Source organism: Meriones unguiculatus, chromosome 1 (assembly GCF_030254825.1).
Source record: "Meriones unguiculatus strain TT.TT164.6M chromosome 1, Bangor_MerUng_6.1, whole genome shotgun sequence".
In the NCBI taxonomy this organism is placed as follows: domain Eukaryota; kingdom Metazoa; phylum Chordata; class Mammalia; order Rodentia; family Muridae; genus Meriones; species Meriones unguiculatus.
The window spans coordinates 54,970,150-54,990,000 of record NC_083349.1 but is presented as its reverse complement, the minus strand read 5'-3'; the positions used below and the strand labels follow the sequence as shown (position 1 = coordinate 54,990,000).

The 19,851-nt window shown below is 43.8% G+C and overlaps 1 protein-coding gene across 1 annotated transcript in view; it reads left to right on the top strand.

Annotated features, from left to right (window-relative positions):
- The window catches only part of Pdlim1 (PDZ and LIM domain 1), a 44,998-nt gene that overhangs the window by 13,054 nt on the left and 12,093 nt on the right, over positions 1-19,851 (top strand). Inside the window, exons 2-4 of the mRNA XM_021633095.2 lie at positions 6,411-6,562; positions 8,508-8,592; positions 13,452-13,651. Coding sequence (XP_021488770.1) covers positions 6,411-6,562; positions 8,508-8,592; positions 13,452-13,651 — 437 coding nt within the window. The remainder of the gene's footprint in view (positions 1-6,410; positions 6,563-8,507; positions 8,593-13,451; positions 13,652-19,851) is intronic.

Sequence of the window (19,851 nt, the reverse complement as noted above, 5' to 3'; positions counted from 1 at the left end):
GAAAGAACCTCAATTGAGAAAAATGCCTCCATAAGATCAGGCTGTCGGCAAGCCTGTAGTGCATTTTCTTAATTAGTGATTGATGAAGGAAGGCCCAGTCCACTGTGGGTGGGGCTTCCCCTGGGCTGGTGGTCCTGGGTTCTATAAGCAGCGGGATGAGCAAGTTACGTGGAGCAAGCCAGTCAACGGCACCCCTCCATGGTCTCTGCATCAGCTCCTCCCTCCAGGTTTCTACCCTGTTTGAGTTCCTGTTCTGGCTTCCTTCAGTGATGGAGTACAATGTGGAAATGTAAGCCAAAGAAACCTTTCCCCAACTTGCTTTTTTGGTCATGGTGTTTCATCATAGCAAAGTAACCCTGACTGATCCAGAAAGTATCTGTCCAGTGAGGTCATCTGAACTTCAGCACGGCTAATGGTCTGTGGCTGTGTTTTTGTAGTAACCAGACACAGAAAATACTGTGTGGACATTTCATTGTTATTTCCAGATAAAATCCAGGGTTCTCACAGCTTGCTGTCTTTATCTCATATCCCTTTCCCCTCCCTTGCTCCCTGGGATTCATCGATGCAGTCCACATACTGTTCTTGAGACTTGGCCTGCTCTTTCCTGCCTCCTTTTGTGGCTTTGTGGTTTTAAACAGCACCAACTTCAGGGAGTCATCTGTGTAGTGGAGTGTGTGTATGTGTGTATAGGGGGTGTATATATGTGGATGTGCAGGTTTAAGTGTCTTCTAATATTCTTTTGAGGCAGGGTCTCTCTCTGAACCTGGCGCTCATTCTGCCCATCCTAGGATAATAGCCAGCAAGCACTACCAATCTTCTTGCCTCCACACCCCCTCTCCTCTTCCCAGTGCTGGGGTTGCAGGTTTGCAGCAAGACCATATCAATCTTGTTGCACAGGTACCGCCATCCAAACTCACATCTTCATGCTTGTTCAGAAAGCACTCTTAGCCATCTCCCCAGCACTCATCATCATTCTTTGGATTGTGTTGTTGCTTCTAGCACAATATTTATCACCTGCCTGTCTCTCCAGGGACCATGACCTCCTAGGTGGTAGGCTCAGTCCATTTCATAGCATGTGGTTGCTGGATTGATTTCACAACCAAGAGCTCCTATTTCTTTAGTTCTGAGCTCTTGCTCTGTTTTGAGTCATCTCAGCAACCTTCACATGTCAACCCTCTGGTGTCATGACTGCTGTCTTCATTTCTGCTGAAGAGCAAGGTATACAGAGACACTAAATCCCGACCAAAGGATAGCGAGTCCTGGCCAGCCACCTCTAGAAGTCCCATCTTAACCAACAAGCTGCTACATCTTCCAGAATGTGCATGGGCGTGCATGATGAGTGAGTGAGTGAGAAAGGAAGCCTGTGGGAGGATGAAGCAAGCCAATGTCACAAAGGAAAGGGGGTTAATTCTTGTCTTCAGTATCAAGTGCCTGGCCCTGTGGATGCACTCTGTTGAAAAATGAGGGAGAGCTGTACCACAGTTCTGTTTTGCATGACTTAGAAGTAGAAATCATAGCAGGGTTTGGGGTGCCTTACAAACATAGAGTGTAGTCAGTGTGCAGGGTAACAACCTCCAGGTAAGAAGTGGCTGTCCGGGCTGGGAGTGGGCTCAAGATTGAATTCGAGGTGAGTGTCTGCTACACAAGCCAGCAGAACATTCTTTCTTATTAAAGGAAGGAATCGCTGCACCTAAGCCACTCTAGTTTTTATAGCAACAGTTGTATGTTCTAGCTGTATATTTTCTAGGGGAAAAAGCTGTCTCAGGGAATTGGGGGGAGGGTGTCCATTTAACTAATGGGTCTGGTTTTTTGGAGGAAAAAATTAATTTCTTTTTCTTTAAGAGATTGAAGCTGACTCCATCATGAGCTGATTCTGATGGAATTTGATGGCTGCTAAGGAATTAGGATAGACGCCATGGTGTAGCGGACCCTGGAACTTGCCATGGCTTGCCACTCATCAGCTGAGTCAGATTGAGCAAGCTGCTTAACCCTTGTTCCTCCATTTCCTCATCTTCAGTGATGCAAATAACATTGCCTTCCTCGTAACATTATGAGAGGATCATAAGCCAACACTTATTAACCACTTTAGGTCGCACTTGACATATAATAAGCCTCATTAATGGTGGCCGCTGTTAGAACTGAGGTTCATTGTGGTAAAGTGTGTGGTAGAGTCGACTATTCAGGACAGGAACTCTCCAGCAGGGAGATCCAGGCTTTCTGTAGCCCTTTTCAGTTCTGTCTTATAATCAGCGTGTTTGAGGGTGGGAAGGGCGGCACAGAGAGTGGAGCTGTTGTCTCCTGCCTGGGAGGCACCTGGCCAACAGGGATTTGTGGCACTCCAGGTTTTGTATAGGAGGCCACGGCAGATGCACCTCTTTAAATTCTAGGTTTCTTCTCAGTAATGACAGTGGCCTTAGAGTCTCTGCCATGGTATTACACTGAAGAAAAAGGAAAGGGTAGAATTTATGAAGGGTTTTGTGGTAAAAAACCAGGCATAAGCTTTTAGCTGTGTGAACTTGAAACACTCACAGTCTCTCTCTAGCCTTCTCTCTAAAATGTCTAATATATGCTTGCTCATCTGATCTATGTGAGCTTATTGTTTTCAGTCTTTAGTATGAATGAGCTCTGCAAAGATAAGTTCTGTGATTTATTTGATCTACTCTTTCCTCTCTCCCTGTTTTTGGAGGCAGGGTCTCATATAGTCTAAGCTGCCTCAAACAGGATAAACTGAATTTCTGATCTTCTTGCCCCCACCTCCCAAGTGCTATCATGTCCAGTGTCTATGGTGTTGGGAATCAGTCATAGGACTTTGTACATGCCAGGAGCGTGCTCTACTTTTTGGTCTGTATCCCTAGCCCCAACCTTTCAAAAAAGAAATGGCTCATAAAAGAATGTTATTCTACCAGAGTCTGATCTGATGATCTTCTCTTGTAATTTTCAAAAACTTTCCTTTGGCTCAAAAAAAAAAAAGAAGGAAATCAGATGGAAGGCTAGGCTAGGTCCAAATTACTCAGGTGTGGGCCTCCTAAGACTGGTTTTAGCTTGTTTAGGGCCTGTTGAGATGTTCTCTGCAGAAATGCCACTCCCATAAAACGATTTAAACAAAATGCTGGAAATTCCAGACTTCTTAGCAATTGAACATAAAACTTAAAAACAGAATTCTATTTTAAGTCTAGGATGATCATTTTAAGAGAAATAGTTACTTGATTTAAAAAAATAAAGTTATTTTGAAATACTCATTTTAAATACTAAAATATGTGTATCCTTGTGGATGTAGAGGAAGTCATTGCCCTGCTCCGTCACTCTCCTCCTCATCCCCTTCACACAGGGTCTCTTTAAAATTTAAAATAAATCTCTTTTTATATAATATAGTCTGATCACGGTTTCCCTTTTCCTCCCAGACTCTCCCCACCTCCCCACCCCTCTAACTCCATGTCTTCTCTCTTTCTCTCTTAAGAAAACCAACAGGCAAAGAAAAAGACAAACAAGGATAAAAGAAAATGAACAAAGAAACTAAGAAAGAATAGGAGAAATGCATATACACACATATACCCCCATAAAAACTCAAAATTTTGGAAGTTATAATACACAAGCAAAAGGCCATAAAGTTTTCAAAAAATGCCTGAACAAAGCAATATGAGACAAACAAACAAAATCTTCAAAAATAACTTTGAGTTGATTTTGGGTTGTTCATCTACTGCTGGTGACAGCGTCTGCCCTTCAGTGTGGTTTGTGTGCTCAATGACTCTTGGAGAAAATGATTTTTTTTCTTTGAGAGCAGTTGTTAATTGGGGAGGGATGGGGGTTTGCATCTACTTCCCATTTCAGCAGTGGGACCCAGTCTGGTTTGACCAGTGCAGGCCCTGTGGTGTCTGAGAGATACTGTTTCCTTGACATCATCTATCCCCTCTGGCTCTTAACGATCTTTTTGCCTCCCCTTCACATAGTTCCCTGAGCCTTGAGTGATGGGTCCCTTCCTTACCATTTTTTAGTTAGCTGGCTGTCCACAAGCCTCTGCAATCCTTCTGTCTCTCCCACTACCTGAGCTTTGGGGCTAGGGGGTACACCCACATTCAGCTTTTACATGGGTTTGAGGGACCAGAGTTCAGGCCCTCATACACTGCAAGACCTCTTACACCCTGCATGATCTTCCCAGCTCTTGATAGAGAGCATCTTTAACAACAGTGAACCTTTTTAATTTGAATCATTCTTTGGTTATTTATTTTGAGCACCTACTATGATATGGTAGGTGCCATAGACTGGAAGTCAGGAAGACTCTGAGAAGATAATTTAAGTAGAGACTTAAAAGGTGAGGAAAGCCAATTGGGCAGAGTTAAAAATACTGAGATGGGGAAAGAAAAAAAAAAAGCTGGGGAGGAAGCTAGAGCTTAGTGTGGAGGTAGCCTAAGGGGAGGGCTTTCCTGAAGTCTTGCAAGGCTGTCCTAAAGGAACTTGCTCTTTTATACTTTTATATTTGATCATAAATAATGCCTTTGATTGGCATTATCCTCCTGGTTTTCCAGCTAGTCAATTTAGAGATAGAATTCGCCAGTTTAGAGCCATTACCAATCCCAAACAAGAGGATACTTGGGTAAGACTGTTAAAAAGTGAGTTAGTAGCAACATGGAGGGATGGAGGCCAGCCTGGGATCCATAGGACATTTCCCAAAAACATCAAACAAAAACGCAAAAGTCTGCCTTGTCATTTAGAACAAGGGAGCTGTATGTAGCATAACACCAGGTCAGCCTGCGTTTTTACTGCCACACTGAGTGACTCAGAATGAGTTTCCTATTGCTGATTGGAAGGAAGGCCTGGGTCAGACAACTCACTCAGCCGTGGCCTGGAGCACAGCTCTCGTGAGAGTCAGATCTCTGTAAACACATGATGGGAGAGCGGGGGAGAACGGGTAGAAGGTCAGGATCTCTGCACTGCTTTCACATCTTTACATTCCAGGGGAGTTTTGTCTGGTGAAGCCAGAACACATTCAAGGACTAGCTCAGCTCCTCATTTTGTGGAGTCAGGGTGCCAGTGAGGGAGTAGACAGGGCCCCGCACCGACATCCCTGTGAGGGCTGGTGTTTTGTGTTTGGTGAGGACTTTTTGGGTACTTGGCTGTGGAAAACTGAGGCTTGTTGCCTTACTCTGGTATCCCGATTTGGTGCTTTGAAGGACCAGCTTATGGAAACACCCTGTGGTTTGCAATTCCACTGGTCCCAAGAGGAAGCCAGAGCCTTTTGGGCACTGGGGGTCTGGAGGTGTGCCATTCTGCCCCTGGCTTCCCATTTGGAATGGCCTTTTAATGTCATACAGTCATGGACTTGCCCCGGCGTGATGGAGACACTTTGGTATGGCCTAACTGAGAGGATATCCAGCAGCAGACGGTTATTCTGAGGTCAGCGCTGCTTCAGAGTGAGTGCCATTCATCAGAGCGGCCTCAGTGTTCACTTGAAAAACAACTGTGGGTCGGGTGGGGGTGCATTTACTCTGTCCATGGGGAATCATCAGTAGGCAGGTGGGTTTGAGGACCTGCAACAGTTCCTACCTGGCCACCCCAGGCATCTGTTGTCTACAGATTTGGAGCTAATGGTCTGGAAGCATAGCTTGCAGAAAACCAGCCTCCTGTAGGGCAGGGTGGACTTCCGGGTGTGAACCCACACTACCATATTGAGAAATTACCTTCATTGCTTTGTTGTTATTATTGTAAAAGTAACTCAAGACCATTGTTCAAGAAACGAACACGTCACTGAAATGTGCAGCAGTGAGCCATTCCAGTTCTGTCTGGGCTTGTAACTTATAACATATGTTAGGATTTTACAGAAATAGAAGTTATTGTACACAATGTTCTCTAATTGCGTGAGTCTAAAATATGTGTTGGTGACTTATTTTGAGGTCGGAACACCGAGTGAGGCTCAAGGTTTGAGTCTGCAGTGGGCTAGCTGATGGCTAGTAATGTGCTAGTGGGTGGCCCTGGGTAGGTCACTAACTCCATATGCCTCAGTTTCTGGTGTCCATTCTTGTTTCTCACAAAGTTGTTATCAGGGGACAATTAGGTCATGTACAGGAAAGGACTGGGTTTATGGTAACAGATTGTAAAAACATGAAGGATTACAGCTAATTAAAATTTGATTTTAGCATACTTTGTTGAGCTCTTTCTCTCCCTGTTCTTTCTTTTATCCTTTCAGGGGTCTTGCTATATGTCCCAGGCTGTCCTCAGACTCACTAAGTAGCTCAGGCTAGCCTCAAATTGTCTCCTCCTTCAGCTTCTCCAGAGCAGGTGTGCACCACCCTGCCAAACTCTCCCTTTCCTATACTTTGGTCTTTATCGTTGAGTATTTAACTTGATGGTATTTTCTCATTGGTCTTCCTGGAGACACACAGTGACTAACTGTGTGCTATCTGCTCTGTTGCCAGGTCACTCCCGGAAGCAAGGCTGCTATAGCTAATTTATGTATTGGAGATTTGATCACGGCCATCGATGGGGAAGGTACCAGCAGTATGACACACTTGGAAGCCCAGAACAAAATCAAGGGCTGCACAGACAACATGACGCTCACAGTATCCAGGTGAGGCTGTGGAAGTGTTCACTCATTCCTGATGGACTGGAAGCTGCTTGTGGACAGGGCCTGCCTCCCACATCTCAGAAGCCCCCGCACTTCACCAGTTCTGTGCAGTGCATGATGAAAGCAGGCTAGAAGGTCTTGGCTTTGTGCTTTGAGGTCGCTCCTCTCATCTCTCGTGCTCACAGTGCTTCTCATCATGTATGCCCCTTTCTCCTAAGTTACCACCCTTTTACTGGATCTAACACAGCTAACGAGAATCCTGAGGAGGTAAAAGAAATGAAACATGGTAAGGCATAATGAAGCTCAGATGTCTTCCTGAGGGCCTCTGAGTATGGTTTAGGATGGTATTCCTCCAAGGACCCTGAGTAGCGCATGCTCTGTTGTGAGATTGCAGCAGCAGAGAAGGACCCAAGCCTGTTAGATAAAGTGTCAAGTGCAAGGTTAGGTGCACAGGAAAGGAAAGGAGCACAGGCATGAACACAGCCGAAGACAGCACCTTGGAAGCCGCAGTTAGGGTAGGATTTCCAGTCTTCTTTCACTTGGTCATGGAAGGTGCCCTATGGATCCCAGATTTTAGGCGTGATTGATTCAGCTTTGAGTGGCTTCCTAGTTCCTGTTGGATCAGGTTCAGGTTCTTGTTGCTGTGTGAACCTGCTTTATTTAATGGCTCACTAACCTTAGCTTTTACAGCCCTTCATCAGGTTCTCATTTTGAATGTTTTTTTCCCCTACTTGTACTATAGGATTGATAGACAGACCAAGAGTACATGAAAAATGCCAGAATATTTTGTTCCCTTCAGAGCCTTACTCACTGTGGGAGGTGAACCATTTCATTGTGACTCCTTCAAAAGCACATTGACCCTTTGTTCTTGTCTCTTGTTCTATCTCAGCCCACATCCTCTCCCTCAAACTCATGTTCAGGTCATTCATGCATTTATTTGTAGGTTCATTGATTCTTTTTAAAATTCACTTGCCAACGAATTGCCCAGGTGTACCTTATAATTGTCTGTCACTGGCTACTGTGACAAATACAAAGGAAAGAATAAATGTTGTTTGCCTTGAAGAGAGAAAAATCCCCATGCTAATGAAAACTGAAACTGCACTAGGACCAATGCTGTGTGATTGGCAGGAAGAAAATCCTTTATAAGAGCGAAAAGGGATGCTTGATTCACAGATATGTTGGTGATTTGGTCTAGGCTAGGAACTCTGGGCCATGATAGGGTTGAAGTCTATCCCACCTTGAATTAAGGTGGCAGCATGAGGCAGGTGTAGCAACTCCTAGGTCAGTCCCCCTGTAGTGAGCAAGGCTGAGGTTAGACCAGAAGGCAGGCCAGGCTGGGAAATCTCTTAAGGATGCGTGTAGGAGCCATTCAACATGGACACCATCTGTTTGACAAGCAGAGGGTCTGATGGCAGGGTACAAATTCAGAGGGTAGAAGTTAAGGCAAAGGGAATGTTTTCCTCCATTTGCTTTTACCATGTAAAGTTGTTTCTTGGCATCTATGGGGGCCGGCAGAATCGTGGCTATAAAAATCTGTGAGCACCCAGGTCTCTTCTCTACAAAGCAGTGCAGAGCTATATGCAGCTCCCTGACAGCTTTAAATCATCTCTGGACTGCCTGTAATATCTAATACAGTGTGAGCACAGTGCGCATGATTGCTATACCATATCTTTTAGTGAATAATGACAAGGGGAAAAATCTGAATATGTTTCATACAGATACAGAGCTTTCTGTCCGCGGTTGACTGAATCTAATCAGAGCCTGTAGATACAGAGGTTGAACTGGGTCCTTAAAGTGAGTGAGACTGCAGCTTTACGCTGGTGATACTGCTCCATGGTAGAGGCCTTACTCGGCGTGTGTGAGATGTTGAGTTAGATCATCAGCACTGTAGGGCAGAATGAAATGAACCAAAACGGAAGGGAACAACAGCTTTGCTCGTCTGTCACAGGTCCGAACAGAAAATTTGGTCTCCTCTAGTGACCGAGGAGGGGAAACGCCATCCATACAAGATGAATTTAGCGTCGGAACCCCAAGTAAGTACTTGCTTATCTTTGCCACTCCTCTGCCAGCTGTTTTCCTGCTTGGTCATTGTTCAGCTAGTCTCTTGTTTTTCCTGCGCTGGAGGTCTGGGGATAAAGTGGCAGGGAAAGCCCTCCACTGTCATTGCTGGGATCTGGCTCTAGTTCAGTCCTTCCCGTAAAGGAACTGCTAGAGGAAAGGGCTGGAAAACCCCAGGGCAGGAACATGGCCTGGACTGGAAGTGAGGAGTTAGGAAAACAGGCAATGGGAGAAAAGGGCGAAAGTCTTCCCTCAAACAGGAATCGAAGCACTAACTCAGCCCTTACAGTTTTTAGATACAAAAGGGTCATCCCAGAGGCGAGGATATGTTTAGGCCTGAAACAGAGTAAAAAAGAAACACAAGGGGATTTAATAGTAAACTCTTCTTTCCCTGTGAGTCCTGAGGTGGAAATCTGTTTTGATACAGTGAAACGTGAGAACGACATTGAAATTAGTTAAATGAGATGGCAGTTAATCTTGAAAAAATATAGTAAGAGTCACTACATTGTTCATTGGTAAAACAGAATTTTTCTAGAACAGTAGACTGTCCTGAGAGTCTGTATTTATAAATGATTCTCTCAGTAGATACCTAACAGGTGTTTTTATTTCTCCCTTAGTTGCAGCTTCTAAGATATCTACGCTGTGTGGGTAGGTTTTGAAATAGAGAAGTTTTATTTAGAACATTTTGGTAAAAATCCCTATGTTTTAAGGCCAGCCTGGTCTAGAAAGTGAGTCCAGATCAGCCAAGGCTATACAGAGAGACCCTGTCTTGAAAACCAAACCAAACTAAACCCAACCAAAAAAAAAAAAAATCCCTCTGTTGCTCATCACAAAGTATGTTCTTTGTTGGATCAATGAATGAATGATTAACAGTAAGTGAGGGGGCAGAGCACTTGGATTACCGGTAAAATGCCTTTATACAAGCACAGAACCTGAGTTTGGATTTCTAGCACCAGTGTATCTGGCTGTGCCCATCTGCAACACCATCAAGTGAGAGCTGGTCAGCCCCTTCAGCCAGAAGGCTGAATTTCAGGTTCACGGAAGGACCATATGTCTAAAATGTGGAGAATGACTGAGGAAGATAACAAGCATCAACCTCCAACCTCCACACACAAGTACATACATGCACTTATGTGCACACACGTGCACATTAACAAACACCAAATAAGTGAATTTGTTGTTCACCAAATAAGTGAATAAGTGAATTGATATTTGTGTGTGTGAGTTTCAATCTGGGCCTGTGATCATGATATATTTAACCCCAGCTGAAGATTTGAAATTAAAATTTTCTTTGCTAAGTTTGAGACACTATTTAGTTTTTATATGGAAATAGTAATCAAAAGATAACACATAGTCAGCTGTGTTCTATATTGCATAGAAATTGTATGAAACTGAATTCACATGGTGCCTTAGTGTATATAAATTGAATAGTTGATTATAAGTCTTAACTTCTTAAAGAGGTTTCATTAAAATTTCAGAAACTGATTTCCTTATTTGCAGTCACCATCATACTTAAAATGATGAGTCCTTTTAAGGATCGTTTTGCATCTGCCATGTTGAAACTCTCATGAACATATTATTCTGTAAAAGCCCTATAAGGAAATTCATAAAATCTTATACTGCAATCTGGCCATTGTATAAACAAATTTAAATCATGCCAGAGTTAATTTCAGTTTCCCTGAAGATCTAACAACTGAAAAATTTACTGAATGTCTTAAGTTTGATGTGTTGTTTCCATATATTTTATAACATAAGGAATGGTTTGGATTTAACCTGGTCCAAAATGGTAACTTTTCACTTGAGCCAATCATTTATATCTTGGTGATATGTTTTCTTCAGTGCTGATGTTTTGAAGACCATTTTCAGTCTACTTTATTTAAACTACTTTCAAGGCTAGCCTGAGCACATTTTTCTCTTTATTTTTTATTCACCTAAAAATCTTCCCAATGAACATTTTTTCAGATTTTCTGTTTCTAAAGACTTCTGAGCTAGAGAACAAATAAGAGAGAACAGAGCTCATGGATAGACCTGCTGGTTCACGTGAAGCTCACCAACACCCCGGCTTATCTGAGGCCAACATAGTTACATACCTAGTTTGTATTTCCTCATTATTGAGTTTCCTTGGAGACTGATAAATACAAAGCCCAAACAATTACATCATTCCTTCCAAAAGGCAAGCCCTAAATCCTGCCTGCCTTCTGGAAAGACTAGAATCCACATGGGGGTAGAGATATTTCTTTTATGTACAAACCAGATGCATTCTTGAAAGATGTTTTATAAAGCAAGAATCAAGTATTAAAAAAACAAAAAACCAAAATGAAACAAAACAAAAAACCCAACAACATTCCAACGGAAAAACTCCACCATTCCCAAAAAAGAAAACAAGGGTGGGGGGAGAGCCCAGAGAGATGGCTCCTGCTGCAGGCAAGCCTGAGGACCTGAGTTTGATCCCTGGGGCCCACATGATAGAAGGTGAGCATAGACTCTCCCAAGTTGTCCTGTGATCTACAAATGTGAACAGCAAATAAATAAATAAATAAATAAATAGGAACTTATGACTCCCCCGTGGATTTCTGTTCTGGCTGGAACTCTTCTTATTTCCACTGGGAAAGAAGATGGACCCTAGTAATAACCTGCCGTGTTCTGCTCCCTACCCTGCTACCACTTCCTTCCGAAGAAGCTTACGGCTCAGAGAGGCATAACTTGCCCAGGGCCAAACAGAAATTGCTAGGGAGAATTGGAGGCAAGACTAAAGGATCAGCATCCCATGCTGCTCCCAGAATTGCTGTGGATACAGAAGGATGCGTGTTGGGTGCTGCCATGTGTCTGCTGATGCTGCCCAATGATGGGGGCGAGGTCCCCTGGCCTGTAATCTGTAAATCTGCTTCTGCCTTCACAGCCAATACTCAATGGTTTCATGATTCCTTTGAGTCGGTGTACATAAAACTACTTAACCATTTATTGATTATGATTTTTTTTTTCTCTAGCATCCTGTTTTGTGATTATCTGTAGTCAGGCTTGGTAGAACAAACAGGTGGATCTCTGTGAGTTTGAAACCAGCCTGATCTACATACAGAGACCCCATCTCAAAACAAAACCAAAATTAAAACGCACATGCACACACACACACGCTTCTCTTTTGATTATTTGTGCAGACATGGACAAACTCAACCTTACTGATTCTGACTTGAAAATAAAATTTACCAGAATGATAAAAAAGAAATTTTAAACATAAAAATATGTTTATGCTGCCTTTTACTTTAAGTTAGCTTTTGATGAATTACAGTGTTAGTTTTCATTCATAATGTTTTCAAATTAAACACTGAAATTTCTTTTTTTTTTTTTAAAAGGACCAAAAAAGAACAATAGAGGAACTGGAACTTTTCCTGGTCATTTGGATTTTTTAGAAGAAAACCAAGGTTTAGAAGAATTTTCTTGGGAACTCAGAAAACACGTTGAGTTTAGTAGGCTACACAGAGCTTGTGATTAAGGAAGCTGGAATTGGTTTTGAGCATTGGAGTAGGGAGAGCCTGGCTAACTGAGTTGTCAGACAACCTGTGATTATTAAAGGAAGGTTAGTTTAAAAAGTAGAGCCAGGCTGTGGTGGTTCACACCTTTAGGTCCAGCACCCAGGAGGCAGGCAAATCTCTGAGTTCGAGGCCAGCCTGGTCTATGAGCATTCAAGAACAGCTAGGGCTACACAGAGAAACCCTGTTTCAAAAAAAAAAAAAAAGTGCTATGGTTTTGGTGCATTTACACAGAAGCCTCAAGAGGTTGCAGTTGGTAAAATGGAAGGATGGACATAAACAATGCTTGAGTAGATTTTCCTAACATACTAGTTTGTAATTGGAATTGCTGTTGACGTGAGTTGAATTCTAAAGTACTGGAGGAAGTCAAGAGCAAAGTAGAGAGCAGTTAAGAAAAGGACCATATTGAAAAAAGCATGGGAGAAAAATTGTAACAATAACCAGTGTATAAAGAGGCTATGAATTTTATTTGAAAAAGATCACGGTGGAGTGTATGGAAGGGTTTGGAAGGAGGAAACGGAAGAGAGAATTGATGTAATTATATCATAATCTCAAAAATAAAAGAAAAACTGTTTACTGAGAAAAAAAGAGAGGTTGTAGTTGTAATTGTTCACCAGACATGTGCAGGTGGGCAGAGGGTATGTTCTTGTGTTAAGGAGAGAAGAAAAGGTGGATGAGGAAACACAAAGTCCTTCCTCCACACACAGATTCTGCCTTGGACCTGGCTTCCAGAACCTTCCATCTTGTGTTTTATCCACAGGGTGCAATGGGCCCTCAGCTCCTCAGCCACCTTTGGCAAGGCCTGAGACTAATATAGTCAGCAGCTGCCTCCTGTGTTCCTCTTACCCTCTTTCCTTGCTGATTTAACTGCTCAGGTCTAGGGAGCTTATCTGTCTTTTGGCATTGAGGGCTTTGTGATAACCTAAGCCACCTCTCCCTCCTTCCTAATGTCTCTGGAATGTGTCCTGAAAGGATGCTTTAACACTGCCTTGGGTCCTGGTAGCCCAAGGAGTAAAGTGTTAATCTCCCAGCGGTACCCAGAGATCAAATCTGCTGGGCCTCAAGGAAGAGCCGGAGATGGAGCTGATTGAGAGGGTGTGGGATGTACAGTTGTGCATCTGTGGAAACTTTCCTGGTTATTGTTCACTGTCTCCTTGCATTTGTCTGAGCCCCTCTGTCCACAGGTTTAGATTTGAACCAGGGCTGCGGTAGCTCAGCTGGAAGTCTCCCTGGCTTTTAGCCTGTACTTTACATGATAAGGGGCTTGGGGCAGACACCTTGATTTCCCCTCTGTTCCTTGCCTTTAGGAGGTCCTGCATATAGGAAGTGCCCACAACAGAAGTGCCATGCCATTCACGGCCTCACCTGCTCCCAACACTGCCTCCCGGGTCATCACGAACCAGTACAACAACCCAACCGGCCTCTACTCTCCTGAAAACATCTCTAACTTCAACAACGCTGTGGAGGCGAAGACCACAGCCAGTGGGGAGGAGGCGAACAGCAGGCCGTAAGTAGACCCCTGAGGCCTCTAGGCCAGTCCTGGGGAGGAAGCCCCTTTCCACTAGTTTCTTTTAGCAAGTTAAACCACTAACACTGGGATTCAGCTTCCTCACCTGTGGAAAGGGTTCCTTTTCTCCTCTTTGTAGGCTGTAGTAAAAATAAGAATATGTGTTGCTGGAGCAGTGGCTCAAAGGTTGAAAATGCCTGTTGCTTGAGCACAAGCAACAGATCAGAGTTCTAGGCGTAGAACATTCATACATGCTAGGTGGGCATGGTGGCCTGTCTGTAATTGCAGTATTTCAGAGGTACAGATGGATCTGGAGTATGCCAGCTGGCCAGACTAGCTACCTGGGTCACCTCTGGGTTCAATGAATAAAGTGGAGAGCAGTGAAAGAAGACTCCTGACGTCATCCTTGGCGTCCACATGGTTGTGAGCACCTGTGCATATACACACACGAGAGAGACGAGAAAGAAAACATAAAATGCCTATCACTGTGTTTGATACAAATGGAACTTGTAATGATTGAGAATCGTTCTTGTCCTCAATGCTGTGCTCACCCTCAGCTTCTGGTCCTGGTCTTTCACAGGATCTCCATGAGAGAGTCCTCGTTGTGGAGTACTCGAGAGGTCTACTGCACATTTCCCACCTGACCAGAAATGACAGAGAGAATGAGGCTGCAAATGCTTGCCCATAGTAATGGGTTCTGACCTGAAACAGAAGGTGGCATAACAAGGGAAGAGTTGGGACTGCAGGTGGAACCGGGCAAGCATGACCTCAGTCATAGATCTGTTGGCTGCACCTGCCTTTACCTCAGTTTTGGGTCTCCCGCATCTTCCAGCAGCGGGGCCTAACTACGGTCTGTCCCCAACTCTTTGGGGGCAGATTTTGATACTTCAGCCACCCATGGCAAGGGAACTTGGTATGATGGTGTCAAGTTAGGAGGGTGGGGAATAGATTAGGAGTTGCTGACTCGACTCCTATGCCTGAGGAGGGAAGGAACGCAGGGGAGGGCAGGACTACCAGTTCAAACATAACTGAGCTGTGCTGTGGGCCTGTCCATGCTCATGCCCTGCCCACAGGGATGAGGATCCTTGGTTCCAGCCAAAGTGCGTGCAGGCCTGGGATTTCCTCCTCTGCTGATTACTTTCACTGAAACACAAGTCAGAATTTTTTTTTAAACCTACAATTGCCAACTTTTAAATGTTGGTGACACTTAAATTTTGTTGGAAAACAGTACATTCCAAAGTTGACTGATCTCTCAGGAGTTTTACTAACTCAGATTTTGTGTTAACTACAAAAGCCTACTTTGCCATTCAGTTTCTTCTCTATTCATCTTAATTAACCTGTCCAAATTTTAGGTTATTTTAGTTGCAAACTAACTGTCTCAAATGCAAGTTGCTGGGGTTGGGGGAGCAGTTAGAGTCCCAGGCCCCTTAGCTATTTGTAGGGCTGTTACAATAACCCCATTCTGCTTGTGGTCTTCCCATTGTCTCCACAAGGCATGGGAGAGAGACAGATGGAGACAGACAAATCAGACAGATGCTAAGATTATTGGTCACCTATTGCATACAAGTCTCTGTCCCTGATACCGAGAGGACAGGACAGGACAGATGCGTAGGTTCCTTAGAGTCTAGTGCGGCTTTGGTTTCAGAAGATGCTGACGATCACTGGCATTAATGGCCGTGGCCAGTACCACCGCCTCTTACCCCAAATCATGGTTCCTGTGAGGCCTTACCTGCTTGGTCCATTGATGCCCCTGGAGGGGATACTGGGGAGACATGAGAAAGTGCCTTGCAGGGCCTCCCCTAAGCATCACACACCCTGAAGGGAGGCTTGCATTCCGCTCAGTGAGGAATGGTCTGAACACCAAGCACCAGCATTCTTGTGTTTCGCTGTTCATGGTGCTTGGGGAGGCTGGGAACGTGACCCTTCTTTTACTGTCCCTGAGTGGAATGTTCCATGATCTGGATTTAATAACCCAGGAAATGACACATCCTTAATTGAAAGGACTGCTATGCACTGGGAGAAGTGTGTGCCTGGAAAGTATTTTTAGTGTGACTTAGATACTTTTCCTCCGTTAATGTCTTCTTTCTTCTTCTCTCATGCTCCCTGATTGCTCCCCGCCCCCACTGTCTGCTCCTGTTACAGTCTTTTTGGCTACAGCAGCCTGTGGGTCCTCATCAAATCTCCTTGCAGATTCTCTCTCAGCAAAGGGGGCCCATTATCTATTTCAGCCCAAGCTTATTTTAAAATGAATCTAAGAAGCAGGGGGAATCCCTGTAGCCGGAGGCAAAGGCGCTGCTGAGCCTGCCATGTTTCTTGTTAGGGATCTCTGCCTGGTGGCTTGTTGCTAGTATGTTCTCAAAAAAGAGAGATAGATGATCCTGCCAACCCAGCAGCTACTCCATAACCCTCCCTGTTCCGCACAAAGCTGCCCCCATTCCCCACCCCCCACTGTTTAGTCTGAATTCGCTGAGGTTCCAGAACGGGCTCACTACATACTTTGCATCTGAGGTCATCACCCGTTCCCTGGGGCTCACCCTGTTTTTTGTTCCAAGCACTTCAGATCATTCTGCTATGTGTGTGGCTGTCTGTCTTTTAGGTCTTGGTACAGCTGCATCCCAGGCAGGCCAGAATGCCAGCAGCAGCATTGCCGTCTGGGAAGGCAGGTGAGGGTCTCCTCAACAGACCTCCTTGCACACAGTGAAGGGGGCAGGGAGGCCTTTTGAGTATCTACTGGGGACCATTCCAGTGAAAGAAAGGTTACTAGCACCTTCCCTTTCAGCCTCTTCAATTGTATGTAGAAGGGAACTGTTAAAATAGTAATGCAGAGACTAGATTTTGTAATTTCTATGATGTCTGCTACTTTCTACAGGTTTGTAGAAAGAGTCTTAGAATCTGGCTTTGCCCCTGCCAGCTGAGTGACTTTGGGTAGACCGTGTAAATCTTCTGAACCCCTGTCTTCTGATCTTTAAGGTGGACTCTAAACCATGTGCCTTTCCACCAGCTTGTATAAGGAATATAGTCCATTGTGCTGGAAGGTACTGAGCGAATTTTTGGTACTGCTGATTTTATTGCTGAGGGAGAGCTCTGCCCCAGCACTTCTGAGTGCCCGGGGCTCAGGGAAGAGTCAAAGCATATAAGCACAGTCCAGAGAAGACTTGCCTTGGCCTACTGTCAACTTCTTTCTCCCAGGAGTCATTGCCTAGGTTCAGCTATCTGTACAACTGGCTAGCATCCTGCTGGGGAGATGGGCTTTTCATGGCATAAGTTGTTGAGAGATCCTGGAGTATTAGGTCCCCCAAACACCCAGGAGACAGATTTTTAAGCAAGTGGATTAGGGATAAAGGATTCATTGCTGTCTATTTAAAAGGTAGCAGGTGGTTGATTATGATGGCCTTGTCTAGGTGGGAGCAGGATCAGAAGGCCTCCAGCATGAAGGCTGCTTGTCTCTGCAGCTAATGTGTCTATACCCCACAGAGAACCCACTGGGGTTTGAGTGCTCTTCCCCTTTCTCCTATGTCCAGAGTTTCTCCTCTCTTCTTATCATAGGGGACTACAATACAGGAAACATTCAGACCAGGTGTTCCCCTTTAGAACTGAATGTATAAACTTTCCCAGAACTCCTTTTAAAATTTTATTTCTTATTTTGTTTAATTATTGAGTAATGAAGCTGCAGCATCCGAAACCTGAGCTCTTATTTTCTAGGACATCATGAAACATGAAAGATTTTTCTGCTCAGCGCTCTCTTTCTCTCTCTGTCTGTCTGTGTGTGTCTGTGTCTATGTCTGGGTGTTGAGACCTCACTCCTTGGTTGCCCTGGAACTTGCTATGTAGATCAGGCTGGCCTTGAACATAGAGACACACCTGCCTTTGTCTCTCCGGTGCTAGGATGTGTCACCATGCCCATCTTTTCAAATTTCTTTTGAGATTAATTTATTTTTATTCTATGTGTATGGGTGTTTTGCCAGCATATGTGTGTCTGTGTACCATGTGTGTGCAGTGCCTGAGGACTCGTGAGTAGGGCACTGGGTCCTCTTGGAACTGGAGTTACAGTCCGTTGTTAGTGGTCATGTGCATGCTGGGAATTGAACTCTGGTCCTCTGGAAGAGCAGTCAGTGCTCTAAACTGCTGACCATTCCTCTAGCCCCATCAGTTTGCTTTTCTTATCCCAACCTCAAGACAAACAAGCCAAGAAATAAAATCTTTACATCCCTTAAAGTTAGTACCTCTATTTGAGACAAGGAATTCTTAGAATGAACTAAGCTTTTTTCCTTCTATTTAATCTTTGTACTTGGGAGGCAGAGACATGTGAGTTAAAGGCCAGCTTGGTCTACATAACAAGTTCCAGGCTAGCCAGGTCTACACAGTGAGACTCTTGTCTGGAAAAAAAAAATTTTTTTTTTGAGTCTGCACCAGGATTCCAATCCTGTTACCTCATCTACCCTGGCCACATCCACCACACCCACAGCCCTCACTGCACAGCGTTCAGACCACCAATCTTTCATTATTACAGTTTTGTTAGTTCAAGAATGTTTTATTAGCGGAACCATACAGTGTGTAACCTTTTGGGGTTTCCTCAGCATAATTCCTTGGAGAGTTAACCAGTTTTTTCTTCTCTTTTTTTTTTTTTTTTGTACAGTATATATACCAATAGTGTGTTCCTTTTTTTTTTTTTAAAGTGTGGTAAAAACCACACGACATAAAATTTACTATCATAACCACATGTGCAAAGTTATGTGACAGATTTGTTGGCTTTGTTCGGCTTGAAAAACTGAAATTCTACACCCAACGAACAACTTGTATCTCTTCCCCAAGCTCCTGGAAACCACCATTCTACTTGCTGTTGCTAAGAATTCTGATTATGTGGGCACCTCATGCAAGTGGAGTCGTGCAGTATTTGTCTTTGCTGACTGACATATTCATATTCCTTTTAGCATAGTGCTCCAAAGCTTCACCCAGGCAGTATATGCCACAGTTTTCTTCTATTTAAAAGACTGGCTAGTATTCCATTCTATATCACCTTTTTCGAAAACTCAATTTATCTGCTGATAGATTTTTAGACTTTTATCTTTTTAAAGATGATGATGAAAGCTAAGGGCTTTCCCTCAAAGGTGGAGAATGAGCCAAGATGTGCACTCTTGTCATTCTGCTTCTGCACCATGCTGCGGATTGTAGCCAGAGTCAAGGCAAGGCAAGGGTCACAAACTAATTGCTACATCCAGCAAGAAGAATATATCAGTAAAAACCACACAGGATATCAAATGGACATAGAATCAGCTGTTATTTCTTTAAGCTATCAATAAACCTGAGAACACTGACATTAAAATATACGACCTATAGTAATTTCTCAGCAGACTAGACCCAAGCTTGCCAGAGAGTGGGGAGAATAGGAGGAAGGGAGGAGAAGCCAGCATGTACAGTGCTATTGTTTGAAAGCTGTGGCTAATTCCAGAGCCATGCATCACCCTGGGGTGAACAATGAACAGAAATACATTGTATGCCTCAAGATAATGAGATGAGAGAATTGTCAATACACTCTTCATAAGTGAATGATAAAGCTTTACAAAAAACAAAACAAAACAAAACAAAATCACTTCTCAGGTGGAACAGACTGTAAAGAGAGACTGTGAGTGAGACCTAAGTTTTAGTGCACTTAAAACTCAAACAACAGCAAACAGCTTTTCCAACCACAATGGATTAAAACTAGAATTTAGCCAAAAGAAAACTGGAAAAATGACAAATCTATAACACAACTGAACAAACAATGTAAGAACCTCAGGAGAAAATTAGGAGATAGTCTGACAAACAACCTTCCCAACATTTAGCATGGTCAGCAGTAGTGGTGCATGCCTGACATCTCAGCACCGGGAAGGCTGAGGCAGGAGGATCAGGAGTTCACAGCCAGCATTGGTTACATAGTGACTTCTCGTCTCCAAAACAAAAACTTAATAGGATACAGTAAAAGCAGAGCCAAGATAAACTCTTACAGAGGGACATGCCTCAGCAAAGCAAATCTGACTTTCAAGGAGGTTTGTCAGTTTGTCCCTTTACCAGTCATTCTTTTGCTGTTTTAAGTCTTCCTATCCCTAGAGGCTAAGAACTCTTACTTACTTTTTTTTTTTTAATATGGTTTTCTTTTTATGTTTCAGTTTCAGGCATTTGAGTTAATCGGGAACTTGATGACAGTAGCTGAGAAAGGAATC